The sequence below is a fragment of the Chenopodium album genome, chromosome 17 (assembly GCF_948465745.1).
Source record: "Chenopodium album chromosome 17, dcCheAlbu1.1, whole genome shotgun sequence".
NCBI classification, from domain to species: Eukaryota; Viridiplantae; Streptophyta; class Magnoliopsida; order Caryophyllales; family Amaranthaceae; genus Chenopodium; species Chenopodium album.
The window spans coordinates 2,534,068-2,546,493 of record NC_137850.1 but is presented as its reverse complement, the minus strand read 5'-3'; the positions used below and the strand labels follow the sequence as shown (position 1 = coordinate 2,546,493).

General features: G+C 36.8%; 1 protein-coding gene across 1 annotated transcript; it reads left to right on the top strand.

The window, feature by feature from the left end:
• Positions 1 to 1,974: 1,974 nt before the first annotated feature.
• On the top strand, positions 1,975 to 12,176 carry LOC145587381 (3-hydroxyisobutyryl-CoA hydrolase-like protein 5). Its single transcript, XM_081644116.1, has 16 exons — positions 1,975 to 2,078; positions 2,320 to 2,372; positions 8,364 to 8,447; positions 8,529 to 8,597; positions 8,889 to 8,952; positions 9,044 to 9,117; positions 9,228 to 9,311; positions 9,397 to 9,481; positions 10,032 to 10,117; positions 10,578 to 10,699; positions 10,777 to 10,837; positions 10,927 to 11,025; positions 11,330 to 11,431; positions 11,510 to 11,551; positions 11,784 to 11,890; positions 11,993 to 12,176. The coding sequence occupies exons 2-16, from the start codon at positions 2,352 to 2,354 to the stop codon at positions 12,042 to 12,044; spliced, it is 1,152 nt and encodes a 383-aa protein (XP_081500242.1). The 5' UTR covers positions 1,975 to 2,078; positions 2,320 to 2,351; the 3' UTR covers positions 12,045 to 12,176.
• Positions 12,177 to 12,426: the final 250 nt, after the last annotated feature.

Below are 12,426 nucleotides of genomic sequence, written 5' to 3'. Positions count from 1 at the left end.
CACAAACGGATCGTTTTACAATAAAATTAATGTACACCCGTTGTACACAAGACTTAATCAAATTTATTTGTTGTATCAACTACCTATTAGCTAATTTAAAAACAAGCATAGCCTTACTAATCTATTAACTAACTATTTACTAAAACATAATGTTGCTTACATCATGACTGTCCACATGTCACTCTTATAATTAATTTTTTCCCGCCTAAATGCAAGGATGATGTCATGCATTTTATTTTTATTTTTTATGGAACTGAGCTACCATATTTAACAATTTGAAAACTTGAATATTAGAAGCTTCTTAATTACAACTACAACCTATCAATTTATCCTAAAAAATGTAACAATTGTAAATATATAGCACACTAAGCTATTGAATGGACTCCTACATTGAAATATGTATTATAATACGTTGAAAATGTATTATATTATAATTTTGATAAAAATCTAAAATTATAAAATTACAAATATTTTTGTACAAGGTGCATAATTCTTATTTATATTTATATATCTATTTTTTAAAAGTACAAATTATAAAATTAAACCCGAGCGATTGCACGGGTACTAACCTAGTAAGATGCTAGAATACTGCTCTATCCATGTTAGTTGCAATTGGTTCTAATTTTGGTTTTTTTTTTTTTAAGTTTTTAGATCAACGCCGGTTTTAGTATTGAGTACTTCGATGCTTGAAGTAGAACCGAACAAAAAAAGTTATTTATACCCTACTCAATCATCATAAAACAATTCAACATCATTTTCATTTTTGAGAAAAAAGAAAAACCTAATTAGCAATCCAAATCACAGTTTTATTTTTCAAAATAAAATAACAAGGTATCGATTCCGGTTTCCATTTTAAAGAACCGATTTTGCAACAAGTTTTAATTAGAGTTTCGAAAATTCTTCCATTGATCATCCCTACAAGCCTACCTCGAGTGTAACAGGCTTAAAGAATACAGACACATAGGTTCACGAATGAAAAATTGACTACTTTGTAACGTTGTGAACTTTCTAGAAGATGTTCCTGTCCAATCTGTACTCAATCCCAATTGTCAAAGAGGGTGGCATTCAGCTGAGCCACAAGTGACATGAACATCATACAAAATACAAGATTGAACGTTTGGTGTTCAAATTTATTATACAAAATAAATAATTCACAAAAGGGTGGTAGGTACCAGGTAATTTTAATCTACTTTAAGATTCATTTTAAAAACGGAGGGAATATATATATATATATATATATATTCCCTCCGTTTTTAAATACTTGCTCTATTCTCCTTATGTGGAGTTTTAGGAGAAATTGGAGAAAGTAATAAAATATGAAGGTAGTGGAATAGGTGGAAGAAAAAAAATAGTAAAAAGCAAAATTAGTGGAGAGGATTGGAGGAGAGAGAAAATCAAATTAATAAAATAAAATTAATGGTGAGTTCACTAGGTGAGAGAAATTAATTAAATATTGTAAAAACTTTCCAAATAAGTAAATGAAGCAATTATTTAAAAATAGCCGGATAAAAAAATTGGAACAAATATTTAAAAACGGAGGGAGTATATATATTATCCTCAAATTATATTTCTTCAGATTTTTATTTTTTTGTCTATCTATGATTATTTATACTATATGTTTAAGTAAAAATATAATTTTAAATTCATCTCAATATATACTTTTAAAATAAATCAATTTTTTTATAATTTTTCTATTTAGTAATTAAATCTATTATTGATTGAAATTAAACATCTACAGACATGAAAAAAAAACATTACAAAATACAACTTTTGTTGAAGAAAACTTTATAAATTTCGTACAATTTAAGGTTTAAAATTGTCAATTATTTACATTGAAAATTTTCCGATTTTTATAGTAAAATTATTAGAAAACGGATGGAGTAAGAAGTAACAACCACCCATCTACTAGTCTTTCGTCAATGACTTGTATTCCGTATTAAATTTTATTACAGGTACCTAACAGAGTGTGACAACTTCTCTACCTACTTCCATCATTTGCTTTATTTAAGAATTCCCCTTTTTATTTTAATACTAACAACCAGCAAACTGTATACTTCACCATCTGATTTCTTTCACTGGTAAACTTTTTGCCCAATTATAAAGTTTCATGCTTTATTTGATTTATTAATACAGTGTGATATTAAACGTGATCATCTGCTTTTTTGGGTTTCTGGGTATTGTTAATTTTTCATAATTTCTTGTACAATGATGTTAGTTATTGATCTAATGTTGTCAATTGTGTTTAATATGTCCTAATTTTGCTGTTAATCACAGTTGGGTATAGCTTAATTGACACAATTTTCAATTTTTTTAATGTAGCAAGAAGGGGTACAGTTGAATTTTAATCAAAGATGGCAAACTCAGAAGGACCAGTAAGTTCTCTTTAAGATTACTTCTGTTTGATTAAGATTATTTCTGTTGACAAATGCTAATGGTAGAGAATCAATTAAGGATCTTATATAAGTTAAGGAATCTTAGAAGCAATTAATGGAATAAAACCACCATTAAGAACATTCACCCATCTTCAATGGAAGTCTATTTTTGTTAGATTTCGGGAAAACTCCTCAATCTGGAGTGTGCACCATTGATCAAATATATAGAGTTTACAATGCTAGGCCTAATTACCTTAGGAAACCTAGATACGATAAACATACAAAATATACATTTAATATATCCTAATCTGCGACAAATATTATCCTAAATATAATATCTATCACACCCCCGCAGTCGTAGCGGGAGGAGGACGTACGCTAAGACTGGACCTAAATTCCAGAAATAAATCCCGTGGTAGGCCTTTAGTGAAAATGTCCGCAAACTGATATCTAGTAGGAACATGAAGAACCCGTACTTCCCCCAAAGCAACCTTTTCTCGAACAAAATGAATATCCATCTCCACATGTTTGGTGCGTTGGTATTGTACCGGGTTGCCAGAAAGGTAGATAGCACTGACATTATCACAATAAACTATAGTAGCCTGCCGTAGAGGACAATGTAACTCAAGTAATAAATTACGTAGCCAACACGCCTCAGAGACAACATTTGCGACGCCTCGATATTCTGCTTCTGCACTCGACTTAGACAAAGTATGTTGACGCTTAGATGACCAAGACACGAGGTTGTCCCCAAGGAAACAACAATAGCCCGAAGTAGAACGCCGGGTATCGGGACAACCTCCCCAGTCAGCGTCAGTGTAAGTGATCAATCGATGAGAAACAGTAGGATATAAATGTAAGCCGTGATCAATGGTACCCTGAACATAACGCAGAATAAGTTTTAATGCCTCGTAATGAGGTTCCCGGGGATCATGCATAAATAGACACACCTGTTGTACCGCATAAGAAATATCTGGCCTGGTAAATGTGAGATACTGAAGAGCACCTGCTAAACTGCGATACAAAGTAGGATCCCGAAAAGGTGGTCCTGCATCTGCACTAAGTTTGGACTTAGTGTCAACTGGAGTAGTTGCGGGCTTACAAGAGGCCATACCTGCACGCTCTAAAATCTCCTGTGCATACTTTTCCTGGGAAAGTAGCATATAAGAGGGTTTGCGGGTCACCGCAATCCCCAAAAAATAACTCAAAGGACCCAAGTCAGTCATAGGGAACTCAGTTTGCAACTGAGAAATAATTCCATTACGCAACCTGTCAGATGAGGTAGCTAAAATAATATCATCAACATATAAGAGCAAATATGCCATATCATCACCCTGCCGGAAAGTAAAAAGAGAGGTGTCACTCTTGGAAATGACAAAACCCAATTTTACTAGAAAATTTGCAAAGCGTTGGTACCAAGCTCTGGGAGCTTGTTTCAAACCATAGAGAGCCCTGCGGAGCCGACAAACATGAGTAGGAGCCCTCCGATCAACAAAACCCGGAGGTTGATGCATATAAACAGTTTCCTGCAAATCACCATGTAAAAAGGCATTTTTGACATCAAGTTGATGTATCGACCACTTTTTAGCCAAAGCTAAACTGAGAACAGTACGAATAGTGGCCGGTTTAACTACCGGACTGAAAGTCTCATCACAATCCACACCAACTTCTTACGACCTGCCATCACATACAAGACGAGCTTTGTGCCTTTCAAGGTCACCATTAGACTTGTACTTGTGTTTAAATAACCACATACAATTAACAACATTCACCCCCGTAGGCCTAGGCACCAATTCCCATGTCCCTGTTTTAATTAAAGCACTATACTCATCATTCATCGCCGCATTCCAATTTTGGTCATTTAAGACCTGTTTATAAGATTTTGGAAGAGGTGATTTTTGGTGAGAGGGACCCGAGTGTTGAACAGAGAGGTTACAATATTTCGGGTTAGGCTTAAAAATACCCCGTTGACTACGGGTAACACGAGGAGAGGGAGGTGCTGGCCGAGTGGGCTGGATGGGGGGAACACCACGCAAAGGTGGCGGTGAGTAAGGCGTTGGAGGTGCGGGTGTACTGCTGGCCGTGTGAGGTGATGGCAGTGGGGTCCGCGGGATATGTGTGGCGTGGATGGGTGTGCCGCAGCTATGCTGCGATGTTCGCTGTAGAACAGGGGATAGTGGGGGAGTGTTGGGTAATGGGTTGACAAGGTTTGGGCTGACTTGTGGTGTTGGGCCTGCATGGGGTTGGGCTTGATGTGAGGAGTGCCGCAAGTAATAATGGGTCAGCAAAGGGGATGTCTCATCATTACCCAAAAATTCATAATCTTTAAGAGTGAAATGCTCCAAGTTTTTAAAGGGAAATGTCGACTCATCAAAAGTTACGTGTCGTGAGATGATGATTTTGCGGGTTGCAAGGTCAAGACATTTATAACCACGGTGATTAGAGGGATATCCCAAAAAAACACAAGGAGCGGATCTAGGAGCAAGCTTATGAGGTGCCATAGCGGAAAGATTAGGGAAACAAAGGCAACCAAAGACCCGTAAGTGGTCATATGAAGGATTTTTATGAAACAAAGCCTGAGCCGGGGTCATATTTTTGAGAGATTTAGTTGGCAAAATATTAAGAAGATATATGGCCGTCTCTAAAGCATGTGACCAGTAGGAAGGAGGCAATGAGGCATGGAATAATAAGGTGCGTTTGACATTATTAATGGTCCGAATCATACGTTCCGCTTTCCCATTTTGAGAGGATGTGTGGGGACAAGAGAATCTAAAGACCATACCATTGTCTAGGCAAAACTTTTTGAAAGGGTCATTGTCAAATTCGCGACCGTGATCGCTTTGGAAAGATTTAACAGGACGTTCAAATTGTGTTTGCACATATTGTCTAAAGTGAAGAAAAGATTGGTAGGCTTGAGATTTATATGCAAGGGGTATGGCCCACACATAATGAGTAAAATCATCAAGAAGTACTAGATAGTATTTATGACCATTAATACTTTTAATGGGAGAGGTTCACAAATCAGCATGAATAATGTCAAAAGCAGAAAAAGTATTATTATTTGAATCATAAAACGGAAGTCTAACATGTTTCCCTATCTGACATGAATTGCAAAAAGTGGAGTCATGCTCCTTATTACAAGAAATAAATTTGTTGCTCCTAAGAAAACTTAAAGAGGAAGCCCCGGGATGTCCTAGACGATTATGCCACGGGGTAGCTCCAGCTAGAGAAGTGGCTAGGCAAGTGCTTGGAGTAGTTGAGGTGACTGGATAAAGCTCCCCATTGCTATTGCATCTCGTTATTACCCTCCCCGTGCGAAGATCCTTCACAGTAAAACCATTAGGGTCAAATTCTATAGACACCGAATTATCAGAAGTAAATTTACGAACAGAAATTAAATTCTTAATAATTTGAGGTGCAAGAAGAACATTTTTAAGGGCTAAAGTATGATTAGGGAGGGTGGTGTGACCATAACCGGTGATTGGAATGCGATGACCATTACCAACTAAAATATGATTATTAGTGCTCAAATTAAAAAGGGGTAGAAGTGCACCGGCATTATTGGTCATATGAGATGTAGCTCCAGAGTCCATGTACCAACCGTTATCCGGTGGTGTGAAATTCATGGAAGAGTACGCACTGCCGAACTCCGTGGGAGTCATGGGAGGCCCGTAAGACTGTTGAGGTGGCCCCATTGTGTAGGCCTGCTGAGATGGCCCACGATTGTATGCTTGTGTAGCCTGCCAGAAGTTGGGAATGGAGCTGGTGGAAGAGCCCACCCTTGAGGCCAATAAGGTGGATTGGGCCAGGGGTTTTGAGGAGCCCAATTCTGGCCATTAGAAGAGGCCTGCTGCTGCTGCCAATTTTGTTGAGGCTGTTGACGTTGCGGGGCCTGCTGTTGCTGGGCAGGAGAGCCACCACGACCCTGAGCACCGCGGCCACGGCCCTTGCCACGAGTGGTTTTGCCGCCGCCACGACCCTTTCCGCCACCACCGCCCCCTCGACCGGCGGTCTGCTGCTGCTGGTTCATCTGAGCCGAGTCGGAGGTGCCCTGCTGTTGTGCAACGAATGCGGTGGTCGGATTCGAATTGTCAGTGCCACGACGCGTTTCCTCAAGGAGAAGACGAGATCGGGCTGTGTTGAAAGAAGGTAAGGGGTCGGTTTGAGCAATCATTGAAGCCACTGTGTCAAAATCTGTTTTGTTGAGACCCGCAACAAGCCGTAAAACCATCTTCTGATCCGAGACGGGCTGATCGACATTGGCAAGTTGATCGGAAATACTCTTGAGTTGTTGGCAATAAGCAGTCACGTTAGAGAAATTATCAAGATGCAAAGAGTTGAATAAGTTCTCAAGATACACCGCCCTTGTACTCTTGTTGTCTTGAAAAATTTCCCTGATACGATCCCACAGTTGTTCCGTGGATTTGCGGGAGAGAATAGTCTCAAGAAGATCAGTGGATATTGTGCCATATATCCATTGTTTTACAATCGCATCCAACCTCGTCCATAGCGCATCCGAAACCGTTGAGGGCCGGGAAGTGTTTGGGTCTATGTGATCAAGAACGTTATATGCGCAGGCATGGTTCTCGAAAAGTTCCACCCAATTGGAATACTGTACCTTCTCGTAATCGAGAGTTAAGGGAATAGCGTTTTTAATGTTGTTGACAGTAAGGGTCGGGTGAAATTCAGGCGAAGGTGGAGGTGGAGGTGGAGGCGGTGGTGGTGTCTCACTATCCTTAGTCATGATGGGTGGGCGGTGTTAAGAGTAGCGTGTGTTAATGTCTGACTAAGGTAATGGGACAGTGAGCAAAAATTAAAAGGAAAAAGAAGGAGTTGAAATCTTGATGCAGAGGCAGAGAACACGAATTGCGGAAAGTGTGATGAAGGCAAGGTCCCAATAAAACCAAAAAAACCAATAAAAAAAAAATTGGGAAAAAAATAAAAATTTTGAGATTTAAAACCTAAGCTGTAATACCATGTTAGATTTCGGGAAAACTCCTCAATCTGGAGTGTGCACCATTGATCAAATATATAGAGTTTACAATGCTAGGCCTAATTACCTTAGGAAACCTAGATACGATAAACATACAAAATATACATTTAATATATCCTAATCTGCGACAAATATTATCCTAAATATAATATCTATCAATTTTCCCCCCAAATTCCACTCTTTTTCTCTTTTCATTTGAACATTGCTAGTACAAGCTTATTTCCTACATAGTTGTTCAAAAAACATAAATTAAAATTGACACTATGGTTTAAAATCATAATACGTAGTAATAAAGATATACACGATATTATAGGACATAGGGAGTATTTTTTTCATTTTTTGGCTCTTGTCTAGCGCCCAAGGATGCCCGGTTCTCTTTAACTTATTTATGCTAAACTGAAATTACTTACTTACATTATTTATTTTACTGAAATAAAATTATTATTCTTATAAAAACTTTTTTTAATTGATTCTCTATCATATTTGTAATTTGTTCCAATTAAACTAGACTGAAATTAATTTTAGTTAATATTATTATCTTAAGGTGAAGAGAACAAGGCGATTATTTTTAGTCACTATTGCAAATTAGGCTATTAATTTTGCTCATTTATATAGGTGAAAATGGACCTCCCTAAGCTATGTTAAGAATTAAATACAATTCCCAAAACAATGTTTAATTAGGAAGTCATGACAAAATCACATTGTAATTCAGTATCCACATATTTAACTTTGGGGCATTATGATTGTTGGTGCATTAATTTATGAGTTTGGATGGTTGTGTTACAATGCATGTACCAACTATTGTTGTTGATCAGTTGTACTCCATATTGAATTAAATTTTTGAGTTTCCTAACAGTTCAGCAATTTGCTTTTGGTGGAATTTTTTTTTTTTTTGGTTTTCTCTTGTTCTGGATTCTTGTAATGATGAATGATATGGCTAATTGTGTTTTTGAGGATGGATTCTTATGCATAAGAAGTTTTTTAAAATTGATTATCAGGTGGTTATTGGAGAGGAAGCAGGGAATGTGAGATTGGTTACACTCAACCGGCCTCGCCATCTCAACGTGATCTCGCCAGAAACGGTGCTTATGAGTTTTAATATTAGGACTGCTCTTTCATTTAGAGCTTGAAGTGAAACTAACATTGTTTTATGATTTATACAGGTGTCTCTGTTGGCGGGATATTTGGAGAATTGGGAGAAAGATGATAATGTTGAGCTTATATTGATCAAGGTTATTTCTGTTGAGAATTCTTAACAATTTATTATGATTGATAAAATAATTATCCTTACCATGAAAGCTGAAAATTCTTATCATTCCAACTATTTTCTGGTCTGCTTTATATTTGTTTCAAGGAACCATCTTTCTGATTGATTTTATACTTCACTTACAGACTTACTAAAATGTCTTTTGTGGATAAATATTCTTGAAGTTTAAATATAATTGTAGCTCTCTTTGAAAAATCTATGATCATTATTCATTTCTATTATTGATTGTGTGCTATTGCCATTCTGTCTTGCAAAGGGAGTAGGCCGTGCATTTTCAGCTGGAGGAGATTTACGAGTTTTCTACGAGGGAAAAAAATCAAGTAATAGCTTTGATCTTATGAATTTAAGATATGTATTCCAACCCAGATTATATTTGTTAATGACGTCATTTCTGTGATTTGCTTTTGGCAGAGGATTCCTGCCTCGAAGTGGTTTACAGGATGTATTGGCTGTGCTATCACATCCACACCTACAAGAAAACTCAGGTTGTGCATCGTAGAATATGCATGGGTGGTTCATTTAGTAGCTAAATAAGTGAGATGCATCTTGAGTTTCTTTTTGCAAACTGTGGATAATAAGCCAGTATCATTTTCAGGTTGCTCTTGTTAATGGTATTACCATGGGTGGAGGCGCATCATTGATGGTTCCTATGAAATTTTCTGTCGTAACAGAGAAAACGGTTAATTTTTTATACTTGAAAACAGTTCTTTCATGTGCCTATTACCACATTATTCATCTTAGATAATTATCTTTTCTTCATATAGGTTTTTGCCACTCCTGAAGCTGCTATTGGGTTTCACACTGACTGTGGCTTCTCATACATACATTCTCGATTGCCTGGTCACTTGGGTAAGCGAAGCTATGTGTAACTTCTTTTGTTACTAGCATTGGAAGTTTCAGGCAGAACTTGAATCAACTGTATGTGGAGGAAGTAAGCAAGGGATAAAAACTGGATAGTGTGGTGGATAAGGGGGTGAAAATAGTAAGGTTGGGAGATGGAGGGTTCTAGGGACTTATAGAGCCCTTTAAACACAACTTGTTATTTTTGGTAGAAACAACTAATTTTGATGATATCTATTGTACACGATCATAACTATCATGAATACAGTATAGATAGGTGTTTTCAACCCTAATACAATATTTGAATGTATAAACTATAAATAAATTTCTTAGGTATATGTGCTTCACATATTATTTTTAAAAGCATTATCATAAGTGTTGGCATCTTACTTTCTTAAAATTTAAGTGACTTAATTCTATAGCTCAGGTAGAAAAGGATTTTGCTCACGGCAATTAATTGCTAAATTTCGATCACATATTGCATAGTTCTAGTTCTAGGATGTAGATTTCTCTTACCTATCTTGGGCATGCATTTAACATTCTGATCACATCTTTGCAGGCGAGTTCTTGGCTTTAACTGGTACAAGATTAAATGGCCAGGAATTGGTTGCAGCTGGACTGGCTACTCATTATGTGCCTTCAGAGGTACAACTATTTCATTTCAGAGTATAATACATTGTAACTGCACCCAAAAATTCAGATAGAATGCATGTTCTATAGCCAATGCTGGGATTTCAGGGACATTTGACGGCTTTATGAGGATCATAATGCTTAAAATACTTCCTAATGTGTTTTTCCAATTTTCAACTGCCTTTTGATTCCAACTTTTCCAACAAATTGAAGATTTTATATGTTAAAATATGTATAATGATCCTAATTACTAACAGATGAGGTGTCATATGGCACTTCCACGCCTTGCTCTGTGATCCTTTTTCCTAAATCTGTTGACTATCTGACTGCAAGCAGTACTATTCCTTTTTTATGTTTATTGGTTCTTTGAATTTTCATTGAAACTGATTAGCGGAATGCAATGATCCTGCATCTAAAGTTTCACTTAATCTGCATTATATTTCATATTGGTTATCTATCTTATTTTTCTAAACAGAAATTACCTGAGCTGGAGAAACAATTGATTAGCTTGAATAAGGGTGACAAGGATGCTGTCAAGTCATTGATAGAAGAATTCTCTTCTGAGGTTCAGATTGATGCAGGCAGCGTTTTGAACAAGTAATTTATGCATATCCAATATGTGAATACTTCTTAACCTGCTACCCATATACTAATAAACTTTTGATATGTTCCAGGCAGTCAGTAATTGATGAATGCTTTTCGAAGGATTCAGTGGAAGATATTATACAATCATTTGTAAGTTTTCCTTGAAGGTCTATTATATGCTTTTATGTTTTCGGACTCCAGAGCTTTAGCATATTCTTAGTGACAATTATACTGTTCAGGAAGCTGCGTCATTAAAAGAAGGAAATGGATGGATTGGCCCAGTTCTTAAAGGGTTGAAAAGATCTTCTCCTACTGGATTGAAAATCACATTGAGATCGGTACAAACTTGCCCTTTCATTGTCTTGTGATTGTTGTTTACCAGAACTTTGTTCTTTTACCACTCTCCTCTGGTTTCTGTTTAAATCATCCCCACTCTTACTTTTGTTGCAAATTTCTCATGTATATGAAAAATAATTGCTTTCTACATTGGAGGAATGTTCGGTAGGTGACTGTTATATTAGCCTAGTGGGCTACTGGCTTCTGTACCAATTTGTTTTTTAATAGAACCCTACCGCACTTGTGTATTGTATACCTCTCTTCCTGAAACCTTATTTTATTTCTTCATTGTCTATAACAATTTAGGTGCGTGAAGGAAGGAAACAAACCTTGGCCGATTGTCTCAAAAGAGAGTTTAGACTCACAATAAACATTTTAAGAAGCTGTATATCAGGCGATGTGTATGAAGTAAGTCCCAGTAGATAATGTAGCAGCTATCTTTACATGTGTGGAAAATATTTATTCAGTGTATCATTTCACTTGCAGGGCATCAGAGCACTAACCATTGACAAGGATAATGCTCCAAAGGTATTGTTTCCTCTCACTTTCAATCCCTCTCAATTTTGTTTGGTTAAATGAATTTGCCTGTATGATTCCTGTTTTGCATCAAAACACATAAAGACAGATGGAGAACATGAAAAAGTTGATGAAATTAAACATAAACACTTTCTGGAGTTTATCAAAACACAACTTAATTGGAGAACTCTCACTGCATACATTTTGGTTGTGTGCTTATCTGGAGTGTTTATGTTGATTGTAGTGGGACCCACCAAGCCTCGATAAAGTACAAGATAAGGACTTGGACACTGTGTTCCAGCCATATGAAGCTCATCTGGAACTTCAAGTTCCAGAGACCGAAGAATGCAGGTTAGTGTTGTTTATTTCCTCTACTATATGCAATCAGCATTATGCTTAATATAAAAGTCTCTTGTTTTAGTGACTATTGGTTCCTGTTGAAATTACCTACAGGTGGGATGGAAAGTATGAGCACTCAACTTATGCAACATCTAAAGTAAATTAGAAGGTTCCTCAGACTTCAGTGTATGTGTTTGAACTTTTATCGAATAATCCTGTGGCTAATTATTTACAGAATGAAATTTGTACCAAACATTTTCTCTCAAGTAATCAAGTATTATGAAATAATTGTGTTTGATGCGTAAAGCTTTGCTTTATAATTATTTGTATGTAAATGTGAGGTGCCACGGAGAAAGTAGAAGCAAGTCAAGCAACGGATCTTCGGTGTGTGGATCTATGAACGGAATTTGACAGTGTACTTGAATATGTGTTTAGACAAGATTTCAAGCTGTATTACTTGACTAATAACATGAGTTGTTCTGTTGGTTTGATGATGCACATTTTGGGCTGTGCGTTGTTGACTTGTTCAAGGAATTCTGAGTTCCAGG